This window comes from Corvus moneduloides, chromosome 9, assembly GCF_009650955.1.
Source record: "Corvus moneduloides isolate bCorMon1 chromosome 9, bCorMon1.pri, whole genome shotgun sequence".
NCBI lineage: Eukaryota > Metazoa > Chordata > Aves > Passeriformes > Corvidae > Corvus > Corvus moneduloides.
In genome coordinates, this window is record NC_045484.1 from 20,983,260 (window position 1) to 21,006,773 (window position 23,514).

Genomic DNA, 23,514 nt, shown 5'->3' on the forward strand with positions numbered 1-23,514 from the left:
AGGAATAAAACCTTCCTTAGAAAAATTGATTTAAAAGCATTTGAGTAGACTCACCTTGTGGTTCAGAGAGATGCTAAGGGGAAATCCAAGTGAGACTTCCTAAGAGGAAGCAGGAGTGCTGTGCTCCTCAGAAAGGCTGGGCTGGATGAGGCTGGTACTTGGAATAATGATCCCAGGTGAAACAGGTGGAAGCCCATGAGTGCATGTGCCCATGTGTGGGGGCCTTAGCTCTGCAGAGCTGAGAGTTTGGCTCTGGTGTGATCCCACTGGCAGTGCGATGTTGTATTTGTGTGAACAAGACCTGCACAGTAAAAGACTGAGCTAATCTTTTCCCAAGGGAAGGAGAGCAGTGCATGCTGTTGGAAAAACAGTGCTCTGATAATAGCTTGGCCCTATTTACACCAGTGTATTTTTGTGAATGCAAAATATCCTTGTCCCTCTAGCAGCCTTCACAACCTTTTCCACCTCCTTTGTTCTCTGCTATCTCTGTCTGCTTAACCCAAGGTTTCAGTAGCAGCAAGTGAGTTGCTTTTATATCTGATCATTTTTAGAGGCTTCTCCCTGCTGAGATCTGCCTCACCGGTGTGTGTTTTTGTCATTTTCTGATGCCCTCCACTGAGAGGACCTCAAGGAGTTTATCTTTCCATTTGTGGCATGACACTGAGCACTAAAGTCTCACTTTTAGTCTTTTTTTTGCTAATAATCCTCCTCTTGTTTAAATTAATTAAATATAAGATTATTTAAAAAGGAGCATGCTTCTCTAAGTAGCGGTGACTGAGTTTGGAATACCAAGTCTACTTAATTAAGCTGCTCATCTGGTATTTTTGCATGCTTCAGTTGGCGTGAACCTTTGTGTTTGCAAATGCAATTCATATATTTGCTGTCGACTTAGGTGTCCTTTTGTGGAAAATCATGATCATGGCTTCATATGTGGGTATGAATTTGATTAAAATATAAAGAACAATTTGCTTAGTGTACCTTAAATAGAAGTAGTTGCACTTTTTTTTTTTCTAAATACAACTTTATACTATGACTTATCTCCTCTCTAAAGCATTTGTGAATTCCAATATGTAGCTCAGTGTGAGCAGAGCAGGTGAGAGCTCAGCCCTTTGCCAGGCTGTTGAGGACAGGCAGGAATGGTTCCTGCTGCCAGTCCAGAGACGTTTGTGTTCTCTCTGGGTGTAAAAAATCACACAACTGCGTTTGGAGTCCCCCTGGTGCAATCCCTGTTGTGTTTGCCGGGTGGGCATCGCTCACCTGAGCACTGGCTTCTCTGGGAATTCAACTGCCCTGAGTCCCAAGTGTTGGCAAGGCTCTCTTTGATTAGAAGTTGTATATTATGTATTGTATCACAGGTTGGAAGATTGGTGAATAATTGTTAAACCACTAAAAGCACTTTATAGTGCTGTGAAATGCTAAGAGAGAACTCTGAAAGTAGGCAATAATAAGTAGAAGCTCATTTTAAAAAAGCCTTTATAGATTACAAATTTTAGAAGGAAATGAAAAAGTAAAGCTATCATACCAGTATTGTTCCTATTACAATGATTATACAAAGTAAGTACTAAAATGCAGTTGTTGGTATTGATGTTAATTTAGTTTAGCTGCTGTTTTTTTCCCGTACCCTTTGTGAGTTTTTGTTGTTGATGAATGAACTTTCTTCATTACTTTATTAATATTGGAGATACCAGGAATCATGGCACTGTGTTTAATAAATACAAACTGAGAGATTAGACAAAAGTACTTTAAATTGTTTTGCAGATTAACAGGCACCATTTATGCTGGAGTTCTCTTACGACTTTAATCTTGCTGTGGGCACAGAAAGGATTAAACTATTACTTAATGGGTGGAGTTACTTGATTTCCTCCACTCCCATGCGAGGACCCCAAAATCCAAACTGTACCTTACAAATTAGAAGTGCAGACTTCCGCTGAAAGCTTTGAGGACATACTTTATGCTGTGATTTGCATATGATACATATAAATTCATTCTGAAAATAAACTTTGTTGTGTGCTTTGTCGTACGAATTGAAAGGATTACCCAGTTTGAAATTCTAAATTGCAAGTAAACCTGAGTTGTTAGAGTGCCTCTAGAAAATACTCAGTGTGCTTTTGGCACAGTGCACTGTGTGGAAGAATTTAGTTTATCCAAGGAATTTCCTTCAGTTTGAGATCAGTTTTCTGAGATGAGAAGCAGGTGGATTGTTCCAGTTTTGGATTTGAGACCTGTTTTGAGACGTGGATCTTTTTTTTAGGTTTCAATACTGGTCTTTACAACAGATCCTCACATAAAATTTGGTATCTTGAGAAACAATGGAGAATGACCAAGAAGAAAATTCAGAAATTCACCCCCAAAAATATATAAAATTCAGCCCAGTGACTGCAAGCACTTCACAGACAAGTGTGTTTCACTTCCCTGTGAGTGCTTGCTGACCCCCAGAAGTCGGGGAGGTGGAGAACCCCAGAGAGGATGTGCACAGCCTCCCTTCTGGGTAGTAGCTGCTGCTGTCTGCCAGGCAGCCCCAGAACCCTCCATGATGTTCTATACCATGTGAGCTGCAATAAATAGGCCAAAACTGGGTCTAGGACACTCAGTGCTGAAACTGCACTGAGAATTAAGCAGGGATTAATTTGAAATCCAATAGCTGCCACTTTAATGGGCTTGTTGGCACACAGTGCTTCTGATGTGTTATTTTTGTGCAGTTGCACAGGGATATTTTGCACTCCTGGTACAAACACACACCATCTGCCTCACGTTGGGGAGAACATCCCCTGCAACAAGGATGATGTGCACATTCATTTGTAAGCTTTTGCACCCTTTCTTAAAGCCATCTTTAGAAAAAGATGCGGGAGGAGATTGAAGAATTTGTGTATCCCTGTTTCATTTGGGAATTACTTAATTCCTGGCTGTTGCTTGGCTTTCTGTGCTGCCACTATCCAGATGTGGATTCTGAGTTTAACCCAAAGCTTACTGTACTAATATTTTTGTCCTTATTGAGAACACGAAGACAAGCAGAGTTCTCTTGGAAGACTGTTGGATAGTATAATCTGACAGTCATCCAGTGTGGAAAACACTGTTAAATGTATCCTTATAGATAAGTTTTACACAGTGTTGTCCACGTGAAATATTAATATGTGATGTTTTAAATCTTATTTCTGTTGTGATGTAACATTTTTATATTAAACCATTCCTCACCTAATTACCACTTCAGCTTTTTAAATTTTTTTTTTTCATAAAGCTCATTTTAATTGGAGTAACATATATTGCATGTTTTATGAAACACCTTTGCTGAAAGTCTTGGATACTTTCCATTCAGCTCCCTATAGACCCATCCAGTTTGAAAATACACTGTTTTATCCTCTCCTTAATTACAGTACTTGGAGCAACTCTGTGTTAACTGTTTTTAAGTTCCACAGAATAATGAGTCTACCAGAACTAGAGACCATACAACAGAAAACTGTTCACAGGAGGAAGCTTGCTGTTGCTTAGCTACCTATCTTTTTAATTTGGAACCTCCAGCAATTCCATAATGACAAGTCCTTAAGCTGTTAAATGTATTTGTTCATGACAGATTGTACCATTCTGAATGTGCATTTCACCTGTGTGTTACTGCTATTATTGTAGGGATAAAGAGGGTGTTTGTAATGGCATTGTATTGTGGTGTAAATCACAATACCTAAATGTCGGTTACAGAAGCAGTTCTTAGGTGCGTACTACAGCAGTGAAATTCAGAGTAACTTGAGCGAAGAGTGTTGCCTCTGCTCCTCCAGAGCAGTCCCAAATATGAACAAGTTTTGTGTAATTTGTAGGTAGTGCAACCAGTCTGTAGTCTTTTAACAGTACACATTGTGACATCAATTGGAACATAATAGTGATACATAATAAATTGCAGATTGAAATACTGTGACACTTAACATGGTTTTGGTCCATTTAGCATTTTCTTGTGAGAAAATGCCCGACTTGTAAAAATTGCCAGAATGTCACAGAAATTTGCTGAAATAAGACTCTGAACTAGGCAATGTTCATAGGAGAACTACTGATTTTCTTATTTTTTTAGGAATCTGTGAAGAACTTTACTTTCATTAATGCTTTCTGATTAATCCTAAAATTGATATAAAGAGATAGTTTATCTTCGCATTGCTTGTGGCCACAGAATTGGCATAAGTGTAGAACGAAATTTTGTATTTTCTAAACCTTTTTCCATTTTGTGCATCTACGAAGGATTTTCATTTGCTATCAAAGTGATTCTTTCTTACTACAGCAGTCTTTCCCATTAGGAGAAGTCTCTGTGACTCTTCCCCTTTTGCCTACACAAAATAGCCACAGTAGCTTCTGCAGCAGCATGGTTGGGGCACTCGTGTGTTTATGGGAGGGTATCCCATCCTTCCTTGGCTTCCGGGCCGGTGGCAGCCGGGGCGGTGGCAGCTCGGCCGGTGGCAGCCGGGGCGGTGGCAGCTCGGGCGGTGGCAGCTCGGGGCGGTGGCAGCTCGGGCGGTGGCAGCTCGGGGCGGTGGCAGCTCGGGCGGTGGCAGCTCGGGCGGTGACAGCCGGGGCGGTGGCAGCCGGGGCGGTGGCAGCTCGGGGCGGTGACAGCTCGGGGCGGTGACAGCCGGGGCGGTGGCAGCCGGGGCGGTGGCAGCCGGGGCGGTGGCAGCTCGGGCGGTGACAGCTCGGGGCGGTGACAGCCGGGGCGGTGGCAGCTCGGCCGGTGGCAGCCGGGGCGGTGGCAGCTCGGGCGGTGGCAGCTCGGGGCGGTGGCAGCCGGGGCGGTGACAGCTCGGGGCGGTGACAGCCGGGGCGGTGGCAGCTCGGGGCGGTGGCAGCTCGGGGCGGTGACAGCCGGGGCGGTGGCAGCTCGGGGCGGTGACAGCTCGGGGCGGTGGCAGCTCGGGGCGGTGGCAGCTCGGGGCGGTGGCAGCTCGGGCGGTGACAGCCGGGGCGGTGGCAGCTCGGGCGGTGACAGCCGGGGCGGTGGCAGCTCGGGGCGGTGACAGCTCGGGGCGGTGGCAGCTCGGGGCGGTGGCAGCTCGGGCGGTGACAGCCGGGGCGGTGGCAGCCGGGGCGGTGGCAGCTCGGGCGGTGACAGCCGGGGCGGTGGCAGCTCGGGCGGTGGCAGCTCGGGCTGGTGCCGCGCTCTGTCAGCGCCACAGGTACCGGCAGCGCTCTGGGTGACCCAGCTCTGCCCGGGGAAGGAGTTGTTGGCTCTGCGCTGGCAGGGCCGCAGCTGGAAGCGCCCGCCAGCCTGTGTGACAAGCACAGCTTGCTGGCACAGTTCACGGGAGCAGCGGCTCCATCTCCCATGCAGATGGGGCCAAGCGCCGGTGCCAAAAGCACCTTTTAGTAAAGGAACTCCAGCACCCTTTGCTGCTGAGCTGACGTGCCCACCTGGGCAGAGTTTTGTTATTGACGCTTTCTGTGTTGTATTTGCTAAGATTTTAGAAGTATGAACTTGTTAGTTTGACAACTAATTATATTTTTAATTCAGTGGTGAACTCTCTTGGGAATCTATGAGCAAGTTAATTTAAATGAAATCAGGTATTTCAGCTCTTGCAGGTATACTTTGTAGGTTTAAAGGTGAATCTGTGTACTCCCATTTTAGATATTCATAAGGTTTTGATGTCTTCGTGGAAAGTACTGGCCTATTTCTGTATGATTTTGTGCTCAATTAACCACTTACAGATATTGACTTACAGATATTCAACGGAGTTGCATCTTTTTGCCGTTTTATTGTGGTTTAGTATTTACATGTAGATTTCAGTTTCTGGGTCTCTAAATCTTTCTTATTAAGATAATTTATTTTTAAGATTACTGAGTATCTAGCTCTTGCACAGCCTCGTAAAATTTTTGTCACGCCTTCATGGTTTCAATCCTTTACATTTTAACATTGCATCCTGTGACTTTAAACTGACTATATGTATATCCTTGATTTCCCAGTGCGGAGCCACTGCTGCACTGGCCTCTCTTCTCTTGCACAATTCCATGGAGACTTCAGTACATGACATGACAAAATGTAAAACCATACTCATAGATCACCTTATAAATATTTATTCATATAAATTCTTTAAAGAAATTAAGTTACGTGTTCTATACAAAATAGGAAAGAGAGGCTTTTAGTGTCACTGGCTGCAAATTGAAGTCATTTGTCTAGAAGGGTCAGGTGCCACTTTGTGGTAAGATACTTGTCTGAGATCCAAGAAGGGAAAGATTGATAGTACAAAGAGATTGATGGAACAGGCACTGCAATATGCATACGAAGCTACGGGTTAATTAGGAAGATTTAAACAAGAAAGTCCCTTTGTGTGGAGAAGTGTCATGTGCTGTTACTCTCAGAAGCGAGTTGTGCTGGCAGCCTTTTGAACAGGCAGAGTTGATTTTCAGAGATGTTTATGTGGAGATGTGCAGTTGTGAATATCAGCGAGGTGGCAGATCACCAGCAGCACACGCTGCAGCTGACGAGTGCTGCTCAGGGAGTTCAGTGGTTTGCATACAGAGACACCTGCTCTGCTCACATCTTTGGTTTTGTTGTGGTTGATGTAAATTATAATGCTAGTTTTGTGATTTCTGTATCAGAGTAAAATCATTAATATTTCAGTCTGCCAGGTTCTTTGGGTGTTTCAGGTGATGTGACTATTTGTTCTACTTTTTAATTGCAGGCAGAATACTTGAAGAAAAATCCTAACGCTAATACTATGTGGTTTAGAAAGTGGGAGCTGAGCAAACAACAAACATTGTTTTTGTGTTGATAGGAAAGCTGTTTTGAAAGAACACACATTGCAAACTGTTCCTTCTTGCATTAAAGTTCACCAGCCTCCTGGTACATTTAGCAGAGAACAACAAGGTTCTCTCTGTGAATTGATGCTGAAGTTAAAACAGCAGCCACTTTTGTAACAGTTATTCACTTGGCAGAAAGAGAATTTAAAATTTTACTTAAATGCAACAAAACCTAAATGCTCTGTGCCCCTCGTGTCTCATTCTGCACAAGGACAAAATGGTGCAAATCTTTCAGCAAGGCAGGAATAAAAATCTCAGCAAGCACTTCAGTATTTATTATTGTAATAGTAAATCACCCCTGTCTGCCTAGAAGATCTGTAAAACATACCTGCTGAGGGCTAGAGTAGGCACAGGCTTGAGGGACTGAGTTACACTTCTAAATATTGTAATTCTGGTATTTTTGTCATTATAGTCTTAACTAAAATTTTGCATGCATATAGTCACCTTATTCTTAGCCGCAGAGACAGATCTTGGGGTACATGGCAGCTCTTATCTTCTGCAATCCATTTCTCTATTCGCTGACTGTGGAGTATCTCAATTTTTGGTTTAATAAGGGGAGGAAGAAGACAAGCAAGTTTTATCTTGTCTAGCTTCTATGTGTGAGACAGAAAAGACCTTCAATTGCAGTGTATGCCTTTTTACTGAAGATGAAAAATTTCTTGAAGAGGGACAGAAGTTAGAATTTCTACATTAGGGAAAGCCAGTTAGACTCAGTGAGACCCTTGGGAAATGTGATTGACATTGAAATCAGTTCTGTTTTGTTTTATGATATTCCTGAAATTATGAGTCTTCACTTCTTATGTGGTCAGGTATCTGTTTATTCACATAATTCTGAGTACAAAAGCAGCTGTAGAAAACAGGTAGTGGAAAAACAACACTTCCTTTTCTCTTTCATGTTTTCACTTGTTGGAGCTGTTTTTCATACTTACAGAATTTTTTTCTTGTATTTACATGAGACCAAATATAAGAAAATCTGTCCAAACAAATGAGTTGGAACACGTCCCACAACACCAATACGCACAGGCACAGTTCCAGTGGCCTTTTTGTGGTACTTACCCTCCCTTGTCAGAAGTGGCAGATTGCCGCCCATTAGCCTCCCCATCACATCACAAAAATGCTTCTACTTCATGAAGAAATACAGCTTATTGGTATTTTGTTCCACTGCAAGGATTGGTTTTTTTGCATTTGATAAGCACTGTGCACTGCTTATTGTGAGAACTAAGTACAAATTTTCTTTCTCTTTTTGTTTTTTCTTTTTTTCCAGAAACCAAAACAAAAGGATTGGCATCCTCCTGGAGGGTTTATTTTAGGACTCTGGGCATTGATCATCATGGTTTTCTTCAAAACATATGGAATCAAGCACATGAAACATGTCTTCTGAAACTGGAGCAAACAAGATACTTGCATTGGCTGCTACTTTGGGTTCATGGGTATCACCTGTGTTCTCTGATGTGAATGATGTTTGTGTTGAAACACTGTGTTGACATCTTGCTTCTAAAGGTTCTTTTGAAGTCATCTCTTCTGCCCCTTTTTCTGGAAAGATTCTAACAAGTGGTTTTATTGTTATTGTTATTTCATGTTGTCTTGATTTGAACATATTTTAATGTTCCTCTGAGCATTTTTTCTTTCTGCTTAAACTTAAAAAGGGGCAGGACCTAAACCCAGTAACAGGATTTCTGAGGTTGCTTCTGGATTGTAAATGGGCAAATTCTTTCCACCATACTTCAAAATAGATCTTAGAAGAAGTCACCTATTACTAAAGAACTGGACATTGTGCAGAATGTTATTCAAGATGTCATTTTGTCAATAAAAACTTAACCCACTTTGCAGACTTTGGCATGACTTATTGAAAGCTTTCTTCACAAAAATAAAATTACTCTGGAATATATTGATTTCTTTTTTTTTTTTTATTCTTTTTTCTTTCCTATTAAATGCAACCCTTAGATGAGTCTTCTCACCTTAGGCAGTTTTGAGTCTAGAATTCTGTGAGTTGGTGAAAGTGAAAAGAAAATTATGACCTTGTTGAATCTACTTAAAAGATTCAGAAGGCCAAAAACCATGAAAGGACTTCACCATGTCCATTAGAAACCCTTCACAGGTGGTGTATTTTCACTGCATACAATATGGACTTGGATACTTTCAGGATTTTCAATGGACTGGATTTTTGCACCAAAGAAAATCATCTCTGGCATCAGAATGAAAAATGTTATAAATTGTACTATTGTATTCTGTAGTTTCTGAGCCCTTAGAAAATGTGCTTTGTCACCTGTGTTTTGTAAATTCTGGTTTGGCATATTGATTTGTTCTTCCTGGAATTTACTGATGAATGTATGCTAAGAGGGTTTTGTCTGTATAATATATTGATATTTGTGAAGAAAAGAGCAAATTTGTGCATGTGTAGAAACACGTCTGTCAGCGAGGAGAAGCTTTTGCCCTATGCTTTTGGAAATTGTTCTCGACCTTAATCAAAATAAAGCTTACCTGATCCATCCATGGTGTAAGTACTAGACGTGTATCTCTAGAAGTTATTAGGAATTATTTATAATCACACATAATATCAGGGTCAGTTTACTTTTCTTAGAATATGGTTCTGAGTGTTTTCCTATTGCACGGCACATACAAATCCGAGCGCATTACAATTTTTGTCCTTTTTTCTTTTCTTCCAGTGTGATTGTGGCATCCCAGCCTCAGGTGAGGGGAGGTGAACTGTCAGAGCTGTGTGAGCCTTGGAGAGCTGCAGAGAAGCCACGGAGGCTTCCAGAGAACAGGGAAAACAGCAGTGTGGTGCAGCTTGAGTATTAAAGCCTTAGGTTTTTTCTTGAAAGATTTTCTAGGATTGGAGACGTTGAAGGTACAAAATGACCCATTATGGGAAGGTAAACATTTGCCTGCTCCACCTCTTTGTGGCACTTCTTGGTGAAGAGCTGGAATTGTTTTCAGTAGCAGGTGTAAGCACCAGGAATAGGGATTAAAACAAAAGCATTCCTACTGTCCTTACAGTTCTGTAAACTGATATCGTGGTAGACAATACGAGACATTCCCAGTCCCCCTGCCAACATCAATGCAACTTAAAGGGAAAGAGAAACAGCCTGTGAGATGGATCTGAGCAGCATTCCTGGTGCTGGATGTCTGGATCTATGCACAATGTGTTGGGTTTGGGGGTTGTTCTTTTAGACAGTGTCCTTCAAAGCAGTGACTTTGTATCTGAAATCTGATATAATGGTGACTTTTCTTAAAATCAAAAAATGGGGTTTTTTCCCCTCAGCAATTCTAATACAACAATCAAGTAAAATCTGTTATGCACAGACCATGTAGAAATGTGTAGACCCACTACAAAATGAATCCTACAGAATTCCTTAGAGGATTTCCTTAGTTTTCGTTTCTTAATCTAACTCTTTTTCAATTGTAGTAAATATTTTAATCAAGTATTTATTTTATAGGCAAGTTTTGCCACACTTTTAAAAGTGTATAAAGTGAAGCTGATAGAGCTTTGTGCCTTGTTGCAGTTGCACTTATATGGACTCCTCAGGCCCTCAATTTTTTCTTTCCCTCTTTCAGCCACCTTTTGCAGGAAGTGGTAGAAACATCTACAGAACTCAGCTGAATTTTGCCAGTGGCAGAAGATACAAAGATTCTGTCTTTTTAAAAGCTTACCTGCTATGGGAAAAGGAGGCAATCAGGTGGGTTATTAAAATGCAATTTGTGGATAGAGGCACTCAGTAAGTGTGCATGTGAAAGTGATTAAATTGAAGTGAGAACAACAGTTTGACTGAATGCAGCAAACTATGCTTCAGGCATTTTTAACATTTTTGTATGCACAGAGTGAAGAGTTGAAATGGATCATTCTGAGACACCTCAAAGTTGCCTGTGCTACACCTCTGAGACAGTATTTTCTATGCTGTGATAACGTTTACTCCTTGAACAGTTACAGTCTGAAAGCAAGTACAGAAATGTCACAGAATTGTCTGTAATTGTGTTTTCTATATTTATTTTTTTATTTAAAGTTAGTAATCTTTTCATTTTCCCTGGGAGGCCTTCAAGCTCAGTTTGGAATGTGGGCTCTGGAAACCAGCCATGCCACCCTCAGTCACAAACCATTTGTGTTTTGCAGGCCAAGTGTGCTTTGCAGTATAGATGCTTCCTCCAAGGTGCACAAATGATCTTTTAAATGGAATCCAGAAGACAAGCCAGATGGTAGTTTCTTGGTGTTTCTTTGCATGGGAACTTTTAGAGCAGAATTGAATTTCAGCATTTTGCGACTCTGCATGGATAGGTCTGTGAACCAAGCATGCCCATGCTTGCAAAACTCAGTGTATTCATGTCTGCACCCTGTACTGTGGAACTGCATTGACAGGTCCTGCCATGGGGTTTTAAGACATTGTTTAGAACACTCATGGATGATAAAAATAGAAGTTGATCATTTCAGTTTTTCAGCTCTCTTTCAGGATCCCATGTTAAAATGCATTTTTATTATTGAACTGAAGAAATGGTAGGTCGTCTGTAGGGCTGTACTCACATCCAGGTGCTCTCCTGTCCCCTGGAGTGCCTGTGAGCAGGCCCAAGGGCTGACACCATGTGTGACTAAGCTGTGCTTCTGTTGCAGACTTAAAACTGAGGTTCCTACAAAAAATGAGTGGAGAAAGAAACCTGAGCAGGGGGTAGACAATCAGTGTTTCTTGGTCTATGCCAGCTGAATATTTTCATGTTTAATGACTGTTACCATGAAGTGCTGTTCTCTTGGCATAAGCAAATACCTGAGACTGTTCACAGGTATCTTCACAAACATCATGTGTGTCTCTTCTAGAGAGCAGAGGGTTTTTTCTTTTGGTTGGTTTTTCCCCCTGAAAGCTGGTGTCTGTTATTGATAAAAGAAAAGCAAATGGAATCTCAGTCTAATTTCCTTGTCTGCACATTGAGCCTATTTCCATCTCTTGTTTCAGGAGTCAGGGATTTTTATTCTCAGTTGTCACATCCACAGAATGTACTGGAAGTAAATGGAACTTGTGGTCCAGTCTGCCTTCAGATAGGCATCATTGCATGCTGGAGCAGGGCTGAGTTGCACTAAATCAGTGATTTGCAAAGGGGCTGAGGCCAGGTTCAGCTGTGAATTTATCCTGGGTGGAGAGGATTTGTGCAGTGATGAGGACAGGGAGGTGTTGCACTGTATTCCTGGGAGAGGGACTGGAAGGACCAGCTGAGGCAGGGCAAGGGAAGTCTGCAGCCCTGGCAATCCTGATATTGACAGCAAGTCAGTAAGGGGTTTTTTGATGTTAGAGAACTGCTGCTTTCTCTTCTCTGATGGATGCTTAGAGGGAAGGAATAAAAAGGAAGTTTCTGATCTGAAGGCTTCCCTAATTATCCACTCAATATAGCTGAGGAAATGAGATGCTGCTGGTTTCTGGTAAACAGTGAGGATTTGATCCAGTACTTTGCATTGTGGAGTGAAAAGCTTTTATGTGGTCAGGATTATTTGGACTTGATAAAAATAGACAAAGTGGAAGGCAATCCACAAAGTGATAATGGTGCATTTCAGAGAGTCTGTGGTATTTGGAGAGAAGACAACCTTGGTATATGGTAGAGTGTGGGGACAAGGATTGGGACAAGAAAGCTCAGTGTCCTCATGTACAGATCTTCAGCTCTGTCTGTTACAGAGCTCTGTGTGACCTGGTAGAATTTTATCATGCTTCCAGACTAATTCACCTTTAGATTGAGACAAGCATAAAATATTTCATCCAGGAGACTAATCTATCCATAAAGTTATGAACTGCAGGAAAAAGCAGTGTATATAATGAAAGTGTCTTCTCAACCATGTAAAGATCAAACTCAGGCTGTAGCTGACAGAGAGGAAAGTTGGGGCTCAGTAGCAGTAGTTGTCCTGCAGAAGTCTCTTTTCAGTATTCTACAAATGAATCACACGTGCCACAAAAACTCTTCTAACCATCACTTCAGCACTTCTGTACAATAATGAACATAATAGTTTTTTGCTTTTCTTAAGTGGTGAAAGGCAAATTTTAAAAATGGAGAAAGTTTCTCATGGAAGAGAATCTCTGTACTCTAATTTATTTCTGCTTTCCCTCTTTCTGTAAACCTTTAAAAATAAAAAGCTTTCATGAAATGTATCTTGAAAGTGTCTGTGTTTTGGAATGAAAACTTGCATAGGCTGCATAAGATACTCTGAAACCAGCATTTCTTAGAACTCATTTCACGTGCAAGTTCTTTAAGACCGAGTTACTTTTTCTCCCCTAGTGAGGATTTCTGCCTGATTTAGTGATTAAATTGATAATGTTTAAGGTTTTCATTCAAGGATGCACATCTATTAATGTTTGGTTGTGCCATGTCTTCTTCCTCATGCAGATTATAGATTTAACTTTTTTTCCTTTCTTTCTTTTCAGGTCTGTGAATAACACCAAAGCCTTGGCCAATACTAAGCCAGTTTGGCTGCTTTGGCCAACAGGCTTAATAGAGATGCAAATTGTATTGGCCTAAATTATTTTAGTGTTGTTTACAGCAATCCTTTGAACAAAACAAGCCCCATGAGCAGCAGACTGTTTGGACAGTGCAACAGCTGTGCTGGCAAAGCTCAGCCTAGGGGGTCTTCCCTATGAAAGTGGCATTTTTCACACTGCGGTTGACATGGCTTTGATGACAGCTCAGCAGAGACCAGGCCACCAGTCTGTGGTTTATTTGGGAGATTCATGGCATGTCACACTAGTCCCTGTGACAAAACTGACTAATCTGAAATAGCAAATAGATTTTCTTTCTTGTCCTGACTTACTGGAATAATGCTCTTATATTAAATGTTTGACTAGGCCCACTGGCTCTGCATGTAATGAGTATTCTAAACTTAGGCTCTGTCCTTTATGTCCAGCTCCAATATAATGGTACTTACTTCCTTTGTCAAATGCTTTGGTACTTAGCGACAAAGAGCCTCACTAAACATTAGATTATGTCTGATTTTCATTAAATTACATATTTTGTACTGGTTTTCCTGTCCAGGTTAAGTTTGTAGCTCAAAATATTATGGCTCAAATTGTGGTGAATTTAGGGTCCCCTTACCTCCCTTGGTCTTTATAGTGTATATGGGATGGTAAACAGGATCAATGGGGTCATCAGTGTATCATTGCAATGTATGTTTCTATTTTGTGCAGTTCTCTTACATACCCTTCTCTGCAGTGGTCCCTGTGTTTGTATTTTTTATATCTATAGAAGGCTTTCTGCACTTGCTGATGTTGCTTGTTTCTTTAATCTGCTCCTTCTCTGCAGCATTTGCAATGGAGGAATGAGGAAGAGCTTTTCAGTGTTTCATGTAATGCACATCTACACATGTACAGCTGCAGTAAAAAAATAATGGTGTGATGAGAATGTTCCAATTTTCTCCAACACAAATGGGCAGTCCCACTGAATACCACTTTCAGTTTTGGCCTTGTGTGCAGCAAGGATGCAATGGGGAAGCATATCCTCACAGGATATAAATCTGTTCACTCCTTTTGCCTTTGTGTTAAAACATAAGCCTAACCTAAGCTCTTGCCTTAAACGAAGCCACACCAAATGGTTCCCTTCAGAATTTCCTTTGTTTGCCATTAACAGACTCTCACCATGATGTATGTTTGGATTCTAATAGACTCCAACTGGTCTGACAGCCAAAGTTAAGTCAGCAAAGTCCTAAAACCTTATACCTTGCTAAATACAAGTTGTTCCCTTTATCTTCCCTGTATTCAGGATGTAGCTAGTGTCCTAAAAGCTACTGATGTTATTTTAACACCTATCTGGGCTGTGTGAAGAAACTGGCAAATTTAAATATCACTAGAGATCTCCTAAAGCAGACAAACCTGTTATCAGAAGTCAAATTATTAAGATGACTTTCTGTGTTTGTTAAAAGGGGTGTCCAGTTTTGCTCTCCATCTGTGCTGGATGCTTTGCATTGCTTTCAGTAAAATGAGAATGCAGTTCCTGTGTTAGATCTCGTGGTGGGCCCGGCACATGGAGAGTATGGCAAGGCTGGAACTGGGCTTTGTGATGTTCACTGGATACATTTTTTATATTTTTTATTTATCTATTTATTTAAATGCAGTCTAGCACCTGCATCTAGGAATGGCCTATGGTAGATACCAAGGGAATAGCACAGAAAAATAGAGGAAAATATATTGTGACATTTTTCCTGTAGAATTCTGCTTGTACCCTTAAGCTATGCTGTATCCTCTTAGCCTTTTTTTCCTATGTTCAGGTAGGTTCCATAGGGTGAGGATCTTTCTTTTTTTTCTCTGTGTTAACTGTAACTTCTTTGGAAGTCTTTTGCAAACCTCGTTGTGGAATTCCAAGTGGATCCATCACTTAGATCTCTTCTTCCCCTTGCTTCAGAGAAGCTTGAAGAGCTCTAGATTTGCAAGGCAGGGTTTTGCTTACAAAAGCTGCATTTGCATCTTAGCCAGTGTATCTCCTTTATGACTCCTAGTTTTGTTCTTACAGTTTTCCATCTGTCTGGATTGCTGAGGTTGCGTGTAGTTTTCCTGTCTGTTCTGTTCTTCCTGACAACTCCTGGTCAAAGCATTCCATAGCAGACAGGGACACTGTGTTGATCATCTCTGTGCGCCAGGCAGGACAAAGAGATGTGTCCCTTTCTCCTGGCAGTCCTGGCAGCCATGTGCTCTCTGCTGGCACCCCTGGAGGGGGCCCAGCACCGAGGGGATTCTGTTTCAGGGCCTGGTTCCACACGTCTGCCTTTGCCATGGAGTCTGTTTCACAGCTGGCCAAGGTGAAATCACCAGCTTTGCTTCTGCTGTGATGCTGAATCTCCATCCACACGCTGGTCAAAGGGCATCATTTGACATTTCATGATTTGGTGTAGTTTTCAGTGTGGAAAACATTTAACAGTCTAGTGGTTTGAAGGGTATTTAGCATAAGCAGTGCCATTTGACAGCCATTTTATAAAGGAGTCTTTGCATGTTATACTCTTCTGCTTCAGCACAGAGAAATTTCACACCACCTTAGACATTGGCCCTTTCATATTTCCTAGGGGTTTTTAAAGAATATTTCCTAGGTTTTTATTAAAGAAGATTGTCCTTCTTTTTTTTTTCTTTCTCCTTACAAAATCATATGTTTGTGATACGCAAGGTGTGCTTTTGCAGCAGGCAGCTGGAAATTCAAAGTGATCAGCATGAACTGGTGGTCCAGGGAAGACAGAAGTACTGGTACCTGTAAGGTTTCTGTACTTTTTCGCTGTAACTTTTGCTGCCTTACTCTTTGACTCTTTAACTGCTTACTGGTTTTTTTAATCCCTAAGCTATGTTTTAAATTGAATTAGAAATTGCATCTCCTTGCATCAGATAAAATAATTAACTTTCATTACAGAAATTATTATCAGCATTTGTCAAAGAGTTTTTGTGGCACCTATGATCAACTTACAGAATACTGCAAAGAAATCTATGCAGGACATCCATTGCTATTGAGCCAGGACATTACACTCCATCAGCTCCAGCCTGAGTTTGATCTTCATATTCCAGGGGAATAAACTAGACAGCACAAGACACATTTTATTCCTTACTCTTTAGATTCCCCTCACCCCATTCCCCAATATTTTTCCAGCTATTTTTATATTACTGTTTCCTTGCGACCTTAGAGGTACTTTGGATAAAAATCACTTTGTTTCCTGTGAAGTTTGCCTGGAAAATACAGCAGGACAAGTCCCAGGTAAGCAGCTCCAGAAGGATTTTATTAATTTACTGCCGTGTTCATGTGTATGAATATGTACCACTGTGTGTTCTGCTGGATCAAGCCAGGGCTTCCATTTCCTCAGTTTCCTTACCAAGAATGAAGTGTTAACTTGTCTTTCTGAGGTGCTTTAGCACTTTGGGTGGAAGGTTTCTCCAAGTGCATCATGGTTTTGCTTTGTACCATGGTGCTGCCACCATTGAGCCAACAGAACACAAAGCAGCTGTGGTACTTTTTTCTTAGTTGCAGAAATGTTTACTTTATCATTCTCAATTCCAGTTGCACATATCATGGCATAAGAGCTACAGTTCTTCAAGATGAAAAATAGCTCCTCTGACAAAGCCAAGTGTAAAAGCCTAAAGGTATGCAAGAAGTTCAGAACTAAACTAACATAGATCTTAAAACTGCTGATGTCTGTAAACACTGTTTTGCAACAGCTTTTAATATGTGAAATGATGCGCTGCAGATCATGAATCGATCAAATTATGGTGAAGAGTGTGAGATGACAGCATAAAGCAGAGAATGGCAGCAATGCCTAGTTTGTACTACTTATCCCTGGGCTGACAGCATTTTCTGTCATAAATCTGTTTGGTTTATAACTAGGCCATAAAACCTTACATCAGGCTGAAATGCAGCAGGATTCTGTAGTTCAAAAATTGTGCATTTATAGAGAAATACATCAGTGATTTGTTAATTAAAATTGCAGTGCTTTAACAGTTACTTACATTTCTTTTGCACTCTTATAACTTGTGCTTTTTGGACTCGATTTATGTTCCATGTGAATCTGTGTGATCTATTTAAAACTTGCTGTCTCCTTCGCTTCATCAAATTCATTTTTATATATACAGGTGTGACTTAGTCTTAGAAAATACACCTTCATACTTTTTGTAATTAGATGGGGGACCTTGCTGAATCTTCACAGGAGGTTGATGAGACTAAAGTGAGTTTGGGTTTGTTTTGTTTAAAAGATCTGTATGAGGGTAGCAAGAACACACAGTTATTAACAGAAACTGAACAAGGAACGAGTTACAATGCTTAGCTTGGGTCTGTTAGGAGATTTAGTGTCAGTTTATTCCATGTTTCTTCATTTTCTTAATGCTTCCCCGTATCTACTTGACACTGAGCAGTCTTGCAGACAGGGAGCAAGCCTGTGGAACACAATGGGGCCTGGCAAGTCCCTGTGTTCCTACAGAATACTAAAAGTATTTAAAGATAGTGTAGTCTATCTTTAAAGGATCTGGTTTTAACAATAACGTAGCTAAACACATAGCATACACATCCTGCAGCCCTTGACTGACAGAAAAACTAAGAGCTCTAGTTTAAAATGACAGGATCTTTTTATTATTGTATCAGTAATAAAACAAGGACGGTAGCATCAGAGGACCTACTGTGATCTGTACCATGTCTTTCAGTCACATTAGAAATGATCTGTAAATCAGTTTGACAGATTTCATCAGTTGGAGCAATATATGCTGGATACACACCCCAGTACACATGTTGAAAGGGATGTTCAAATTGCCATTAGTTCAAAACCCAGTCTGGTTTTTACAGAATGCAGTGAAATCAAGTGGAAGGAATAAAACACCATCAGTGAAAGAAGGAGAGTTAAACACCAGCTGACAAGAGAAAGGTAACAAGCACTTGGCATTCAGTTTGTAAGCTGAGTGGTGTGTACCAGGAAGAACACCAAAATAAAGCTTTTAAGGCAAAATACATTATACTTTCTTACTTTTTGATAGTGGGCAGGGCTGCAGCAGGACAGTGGCTCTTGGAGACCTACACTTCAGGTCCAGGCAGTGTTACAGAGGTGACACTGGTTTGCCCCTACCGGGACAGTTCACTTTGTCCCCAGAAAATCGGGGTATCTGTGGGCAGCTGCAGCTATTGCTATCCAGTTTTGGAAAGAGGAAGACCATGGGTTATAAGGGGGTTTAAATGAGAGTGTTTGGTCCCAGTTCTACATCTTGCCTCTGAGGTTCAGCTTCTTGGATTTAGGTGTTTAAAGGTAGTATCTTTGTTCTAGCTTTTGCACTTGTCTAATGAGAGACACCTTTCATCACCTGAGGTACGTTTCATGCAGTAGTTACTGATTACTTTGAAGAAATTTGAGATTTGATATTTGTGAAGCAAAAGGAAAAGTAATACTGTAACTGAAATCTTCTTTATTCACAAGCTAAATGTACCCAGTAATTCCCACTGTGAGGTTCCATACACAGCATGAGCATTGTCCTTCCCCTTGTCTTGCAGGGACTCACCATGTACATACAGGTACTTAATGGAAAAAAAAAGCAGAGTTTAACTTTGCTCCTTTCAGGAGGACAATTTTGTACTCATGGAACTCTTTTCAAATCCCAGCTTCAAGGTGATCCAGAATCTCTGAGATCAGTGGTGATCTTGGGACAGTGGAAGGCAGAGATTTTTGCAGGTGCAGTGCTGTGATCTCTCTGTCTCCTATGGCTGGTATTGTATTACTGGTAGTTGGCCTTCTGCATTCCAGAAGCTTGGTAACGTGGTGTTGAGCAGCTGTGGCCTGCTTCCTAGGCTGCTGCCTCAGGACGGTTGCTGGCAGACTCTTGCAGGAATACAAGAGGCAGAACAGAACACAACTCCTGCAGCCTTAGCCTGTGTTCACTGAGAAGCTGCTGCCATGGCCAGTGGGGGGTTTGGCTTTTTTCAGATAAATTTTGTTTGCCCTCCTTCCTCCCACCCCTATTTAAAAAACAGCAACTTGATAGCACAGCAGCAAATGCACATTAATATCAAACAGAATTTTCACTACCGTTTTCGTATTAACATGCCATGTCAGAATGTAAAGTGAGCTGGATCTGCACATGGGACCACTCTTGCTGTTAAAGGCTTTAGGCTGGAACAGAGCCCAAAATTCTTAGAAGAAATCCAACATTTCCCAATCAAATATTAATTACATGCTATATAGAATTATATATTTCAAACAAGTTTTATAAATAAAAAGCTAGGCCTTTCAAACCATCACCAATATTAATTTTGGATTTAAAAGATTATGAAAGATAAACAACCACATAACTGTGAATTAGAAAAATACTGGCCTAGGTTGCATAAAAACCTCCATTAAATAAATATGGAAAGTTTTCACTATGAAAATTCAGTGGCGTCGTACTTAAAAAAGCCATAATGAATTAACCATCCCTTAATGACACTTAGGTTGTGTTTCACGAATCACAAACACACACAGGAAGTCAGATGGCCCCAAAAGGTGATGGACTGGGTTAATACAGTTTAACAGAAAGTACTCTTGGTGTGTGCTGCTCCTCCATGCCAACTCCCTGACTGCTGCTGCAGGTGCCAGCTGCAGACCCTGTTACTCTTCTCCTCCAGGCTGCCGTGCTGGCCCACAAGGTGCAAAGGCTGCTCCGGGAGGCGACTGTGACTGAGCCTGTGCATCCATCCCTCAGGCCATTGGTTTCACCTCAGGGTGGGTTACAGTGAGCGGTTCTGGTTTCCAGTCTGGCTGGAAGAAGTGGATGTCGAATGTCCGTGCCCAGTTCTCGAAGACGCGTTTCTCGGTGATGAAGCGGTGGTGGCTGCCCTTGCGGCCCCGCTCGTGGGAAATGTACATTGTGCACTCGTCAGGTCCCAGAGGTTCATAGTAATGATAAGGTACTGAAAGATGATTAGGATCCCTGTGGAAAAAAGAAAATAGATGGAAGCCTAAGATGTTCTTTTTTGTTGATTGAAAAGATGCTATCTTTAATGAACTGATGGGCTCAAATCCACTTTTTCTCCCAGTTAAACTAGGTAGCTGGTTTTTTTCTTGCATATCTAATACATCAGAATGGGGCAAAAGTGTTTTCTTTGCTTTTTCTTCTGCTCTCCTTTAATCCTCTTCCTCCCAGTTAAATGAAGGACAGCAGTAGCTCAGAAACAAGGGAGAGTGCTGCAGGGCTGTTACTACTATAAAATTGGAAGTAAACTGCTTAAAAGAGATTTAAATCTAGATTGTTATTTGTAAAAGGTCTTGCAGAGGTATTTACTGAACTGGGGGAAGAAAGAGAAGATGATAGATGGAGGTGGTTATCTGTGTCACATCAGCTTAGCTGAACATTCCCAGCACGCTGTGCAAGGTTCCGAGACCGCAACTTCAATGAGTGTCTGCACACCAGGTCAGTGGGACAGGCTGCTGTTGCTGGGATGAGTTCTGATGCGCAAATGAGTTCTTTATTTTACAACAGCAGCTTTCATGTATCTAAGCTAAAAATTAAAACAGTTCACCCATGGTATCTGTCTGACCTTGTGAACCCATTCACATTTCCCAGCGGGAGATGAGTGACTTGTGACACACAGGATATGCCAAACACCAATTAGACACTTAGGATAAAGTTCATTTTAGCAGTTCTGACCTCAATGTTTCCATGTAACATTCTGTAAATGGCACATTTGTATTATAATAAGCCAGAGCAATTCATTCTCCTTTTGTTTTAATCTCTACATTAACCTGTACCCATTATGGTTTTTTACCTTGGGCACAGGCATTTTGGCTGACACGAACTCACACAACTCTCTCTGTCATAAATTCAAAGAGAGCAAGCTGTACCAGACAGAATTACCCAGTTGTATCCCTCTCTCCCCAGTTGCTACCAACTATTTTGCTGTGGCAGAGAATTTCCCAATATCAGCATTTAGTGAAGCCTTGGAGCTGCTCTGTGTTAAAGCTTGAGCTGAACAGGACCCTAGCACAGAGCAAGAAAACTGATACAGATTCAGGGCTATCAACTCTAATATACAGTGGATTATTTTCATTTTGAAGAGCTAATGTTTAAGCTCACTTTCAAATGAATGCATCCACAACCTGTCTGTAGTCTGTGCTGGTCATTATTTTTACTGTGTAATTCTGTCACCTACGCAATTTTCTGATTTTTCTTATTTTGCCATTATCCATATTGTATATGCAGAGGTAATGTATGATATTGCTGCTGCTTTCCATTTGTGCCTTAGATTAACGTTTTAGTTCAATCAATCTGGCTTCCTCGTAACACAACATCGTGATCAATCTTACAGGACCAGAATAACAATAAAATTACATTTCTAGAATAAGATGGATTCTAAACTTATTAAATATATCCTCACTGGAATACATAAGAATGAAACAAAATCCTTCATCACCTCACCTACAGAAGACATATTTGTAATCTAAAGCTGCCCTTCATATTGAAATTTATTGCTTCTAAACTACAACTATTAGAACTCAATCTTCAATTAATTTTTCACTTTTTTGATACATTGGACCTCTTATTGTCACTTAAATGAATCATTTGTAAGGTTACTGTAAATCTAATAGGATACATTTCCATGTGATGTATTTTTGTTAAGAACTACTCAACAAGTAGGCCTCTGCCTCTTGTTTAGACTGCTCCTCCTTCTTGCTCTGAACCCAGATTTTACTCTTGGGTCATTGAGGGTAAACCTGTATTGTAAATTTACTGCTTTAAATTTAGGATTAGTAAAGCTGAAATTGTATCTCCAACAGACTTGGGGAAAATGCTGCCCCAGTTAACAGGGCAAAGTGAGCCTGTGAGGCTACTGGTCCCAACACCTCCAGGTGAGGTGTTTTTGAAGCCAGGGATTCCACATTCCACAGAAGGCTCTGAACTAACAGCAGTGTATCCTAAGTGCATGTTCTTAGCTCCTGCCAGGCTGGAACAGGTCACTGCATCCTGTGCACCATCCCACCAGAAACAGCCCAGAAGCAGCTGATGCACAGGGCCTGGCGGGTGAGAGAGGCAGGAGCTCAGTCCAGGCAGCCTGTGGGGCCCAGGCACCCCATGCTGGGAGCTGCCCAGCCTTGTGTGCAGGTCTGCTGGCTGAACTGGGGGTGAGATCAGTGCAGGAATGGGGGCTGGTTGCTAGAGACCTCTCTACGACTACTCTGCAGCTGACTGAGGTTTTAAGGCTAAATTCCAAAAGCTGTTCTTTGAATTTAGGAATTCTGAAAGACATTTAAATATGGAGGACCTTCTCATTTAATGGGAGTTCTGGATTCTCCTAGATTGCATGCTGGTAAGCTTTGGATTTGAACTCTGGCTTGAGTACACCATAACCCAAATTAACTGTGCTGTGTTATCTTCTAACTCTGCAATTAGCTTGTGTCACCAGCAAATGAAATGCATGAGTAATTTCTATACGGAAATTGCTTGCCACCTCATTTATTAACATTAAAACAGATGCTGTTTTATCACTGACTGATACTGGACATTAATCAGTATTTTGTCAGACTCTGCATGCATATTAATATCACAGCTGGGAGGAATCTGGGGAAGTTCCTCTGTAAAATATCCTGTACCTCCTGCCTGATCATCTGCCAGCACAGCACCCATGGAAGTGCTTGTACCCCTCTCAGGCAGCTACTGTTTACCCCTTGAGTGCACATTTTCCCACAGATGGTATCCACCTACAGCAAAAGCTGGAAGTACAGCACAAAAGAAACAAGGCAGGAAAACCAGGCCACCCCATACCACAGTCTGGTCAGCCTTTTTCCTTAGAAATGAAGAGCCATAATAAATCAACCCTCTAAAACTATAGGTATTCCCACACTTTGTAAAGTAATTCATATCTTGATGGGTGAATAAAAAGTGTCATTTATATGTTGAGTGATGGGCAAGGTGGTGGGTCAGGACTATGAACATTTCTAGATAATTTTTTTGCCTTCTATTCCCAGGATCCCATTCCCATAATTACTCCTGTTTTCCAAACCATGTATGCATTTTGTTATTAAGGTAAGGAGGTGAGGCATATGGACCAAAGAACAGGACTAGCTCACATACAGCTTACAGTCCTTTGGGCCTCTCTTCCCATCAAGCCCTGATAAGCTCCAGGAAATGTAACCAGCAACAACTGCTGCTTTGCATTTGATTTAAAGGAACTGAAGAGAGAGAGAGACAGAGAGGTAAGAAAACACTGAAGTATTTCAAATACCAATTTTCAGGTGAATTATCATGGAAAATAGCCTGGCAGACAAATGAGGATTCTTATAGGAAAATTATCTGGTTCAAAAACTGGAACAAA

General features: G+C 41.3%; 2 protein-coding genes across 4 annotated transcripts in view; one reads left to right on the top strand and one right to left on the bottom strand.

The window, feature by feature from the left end:
- The window catches only part of PIGK (phosphatidylinositol glycan anchor biosynthesis class K), a 65,560-nt gene extending 56,303 nt beyond the window's left edge, over positions 1-9,257 (top strand). For both annotated transcript variants that reach the window (XM_032118354.1, XM_032118355.1), the window contains one exon: positions 8,033-9,257. In XM_032118354.1, coding sequence (XP_031974245.1) covers positions 8,033-8,149 — 117 coding nt within the window. In that variant the 3' untranslated portion in view covers positions 8,150-9,257. The remainder of the gene's footprint in view (positions 1-8,032) is intronic.
- The window catches only part of ST6GALNAC5 (ST6 N-acetylgalactosaminide alpha-2,6-sialyltransferase 5), a 79,232-nt gene continuing 64,382 nt past the window's right edge, over positions 8,665-23,514 (bottom strand). For both annotated transcript variants that reach the window (XM_032118357.1, XM_032118356.1), the window contains one exon: positions 8,665-20,135. In XM_032118357.1, coding sequence (XP_031974248.1) covers positions 19,904-20,135 — 232 coding nt within the window. In that variant the 3' untranslated portion in view covers positions 8,665-19,903. The remainder of the gene's footprint in view (positions 20,136-23,514) is intronic.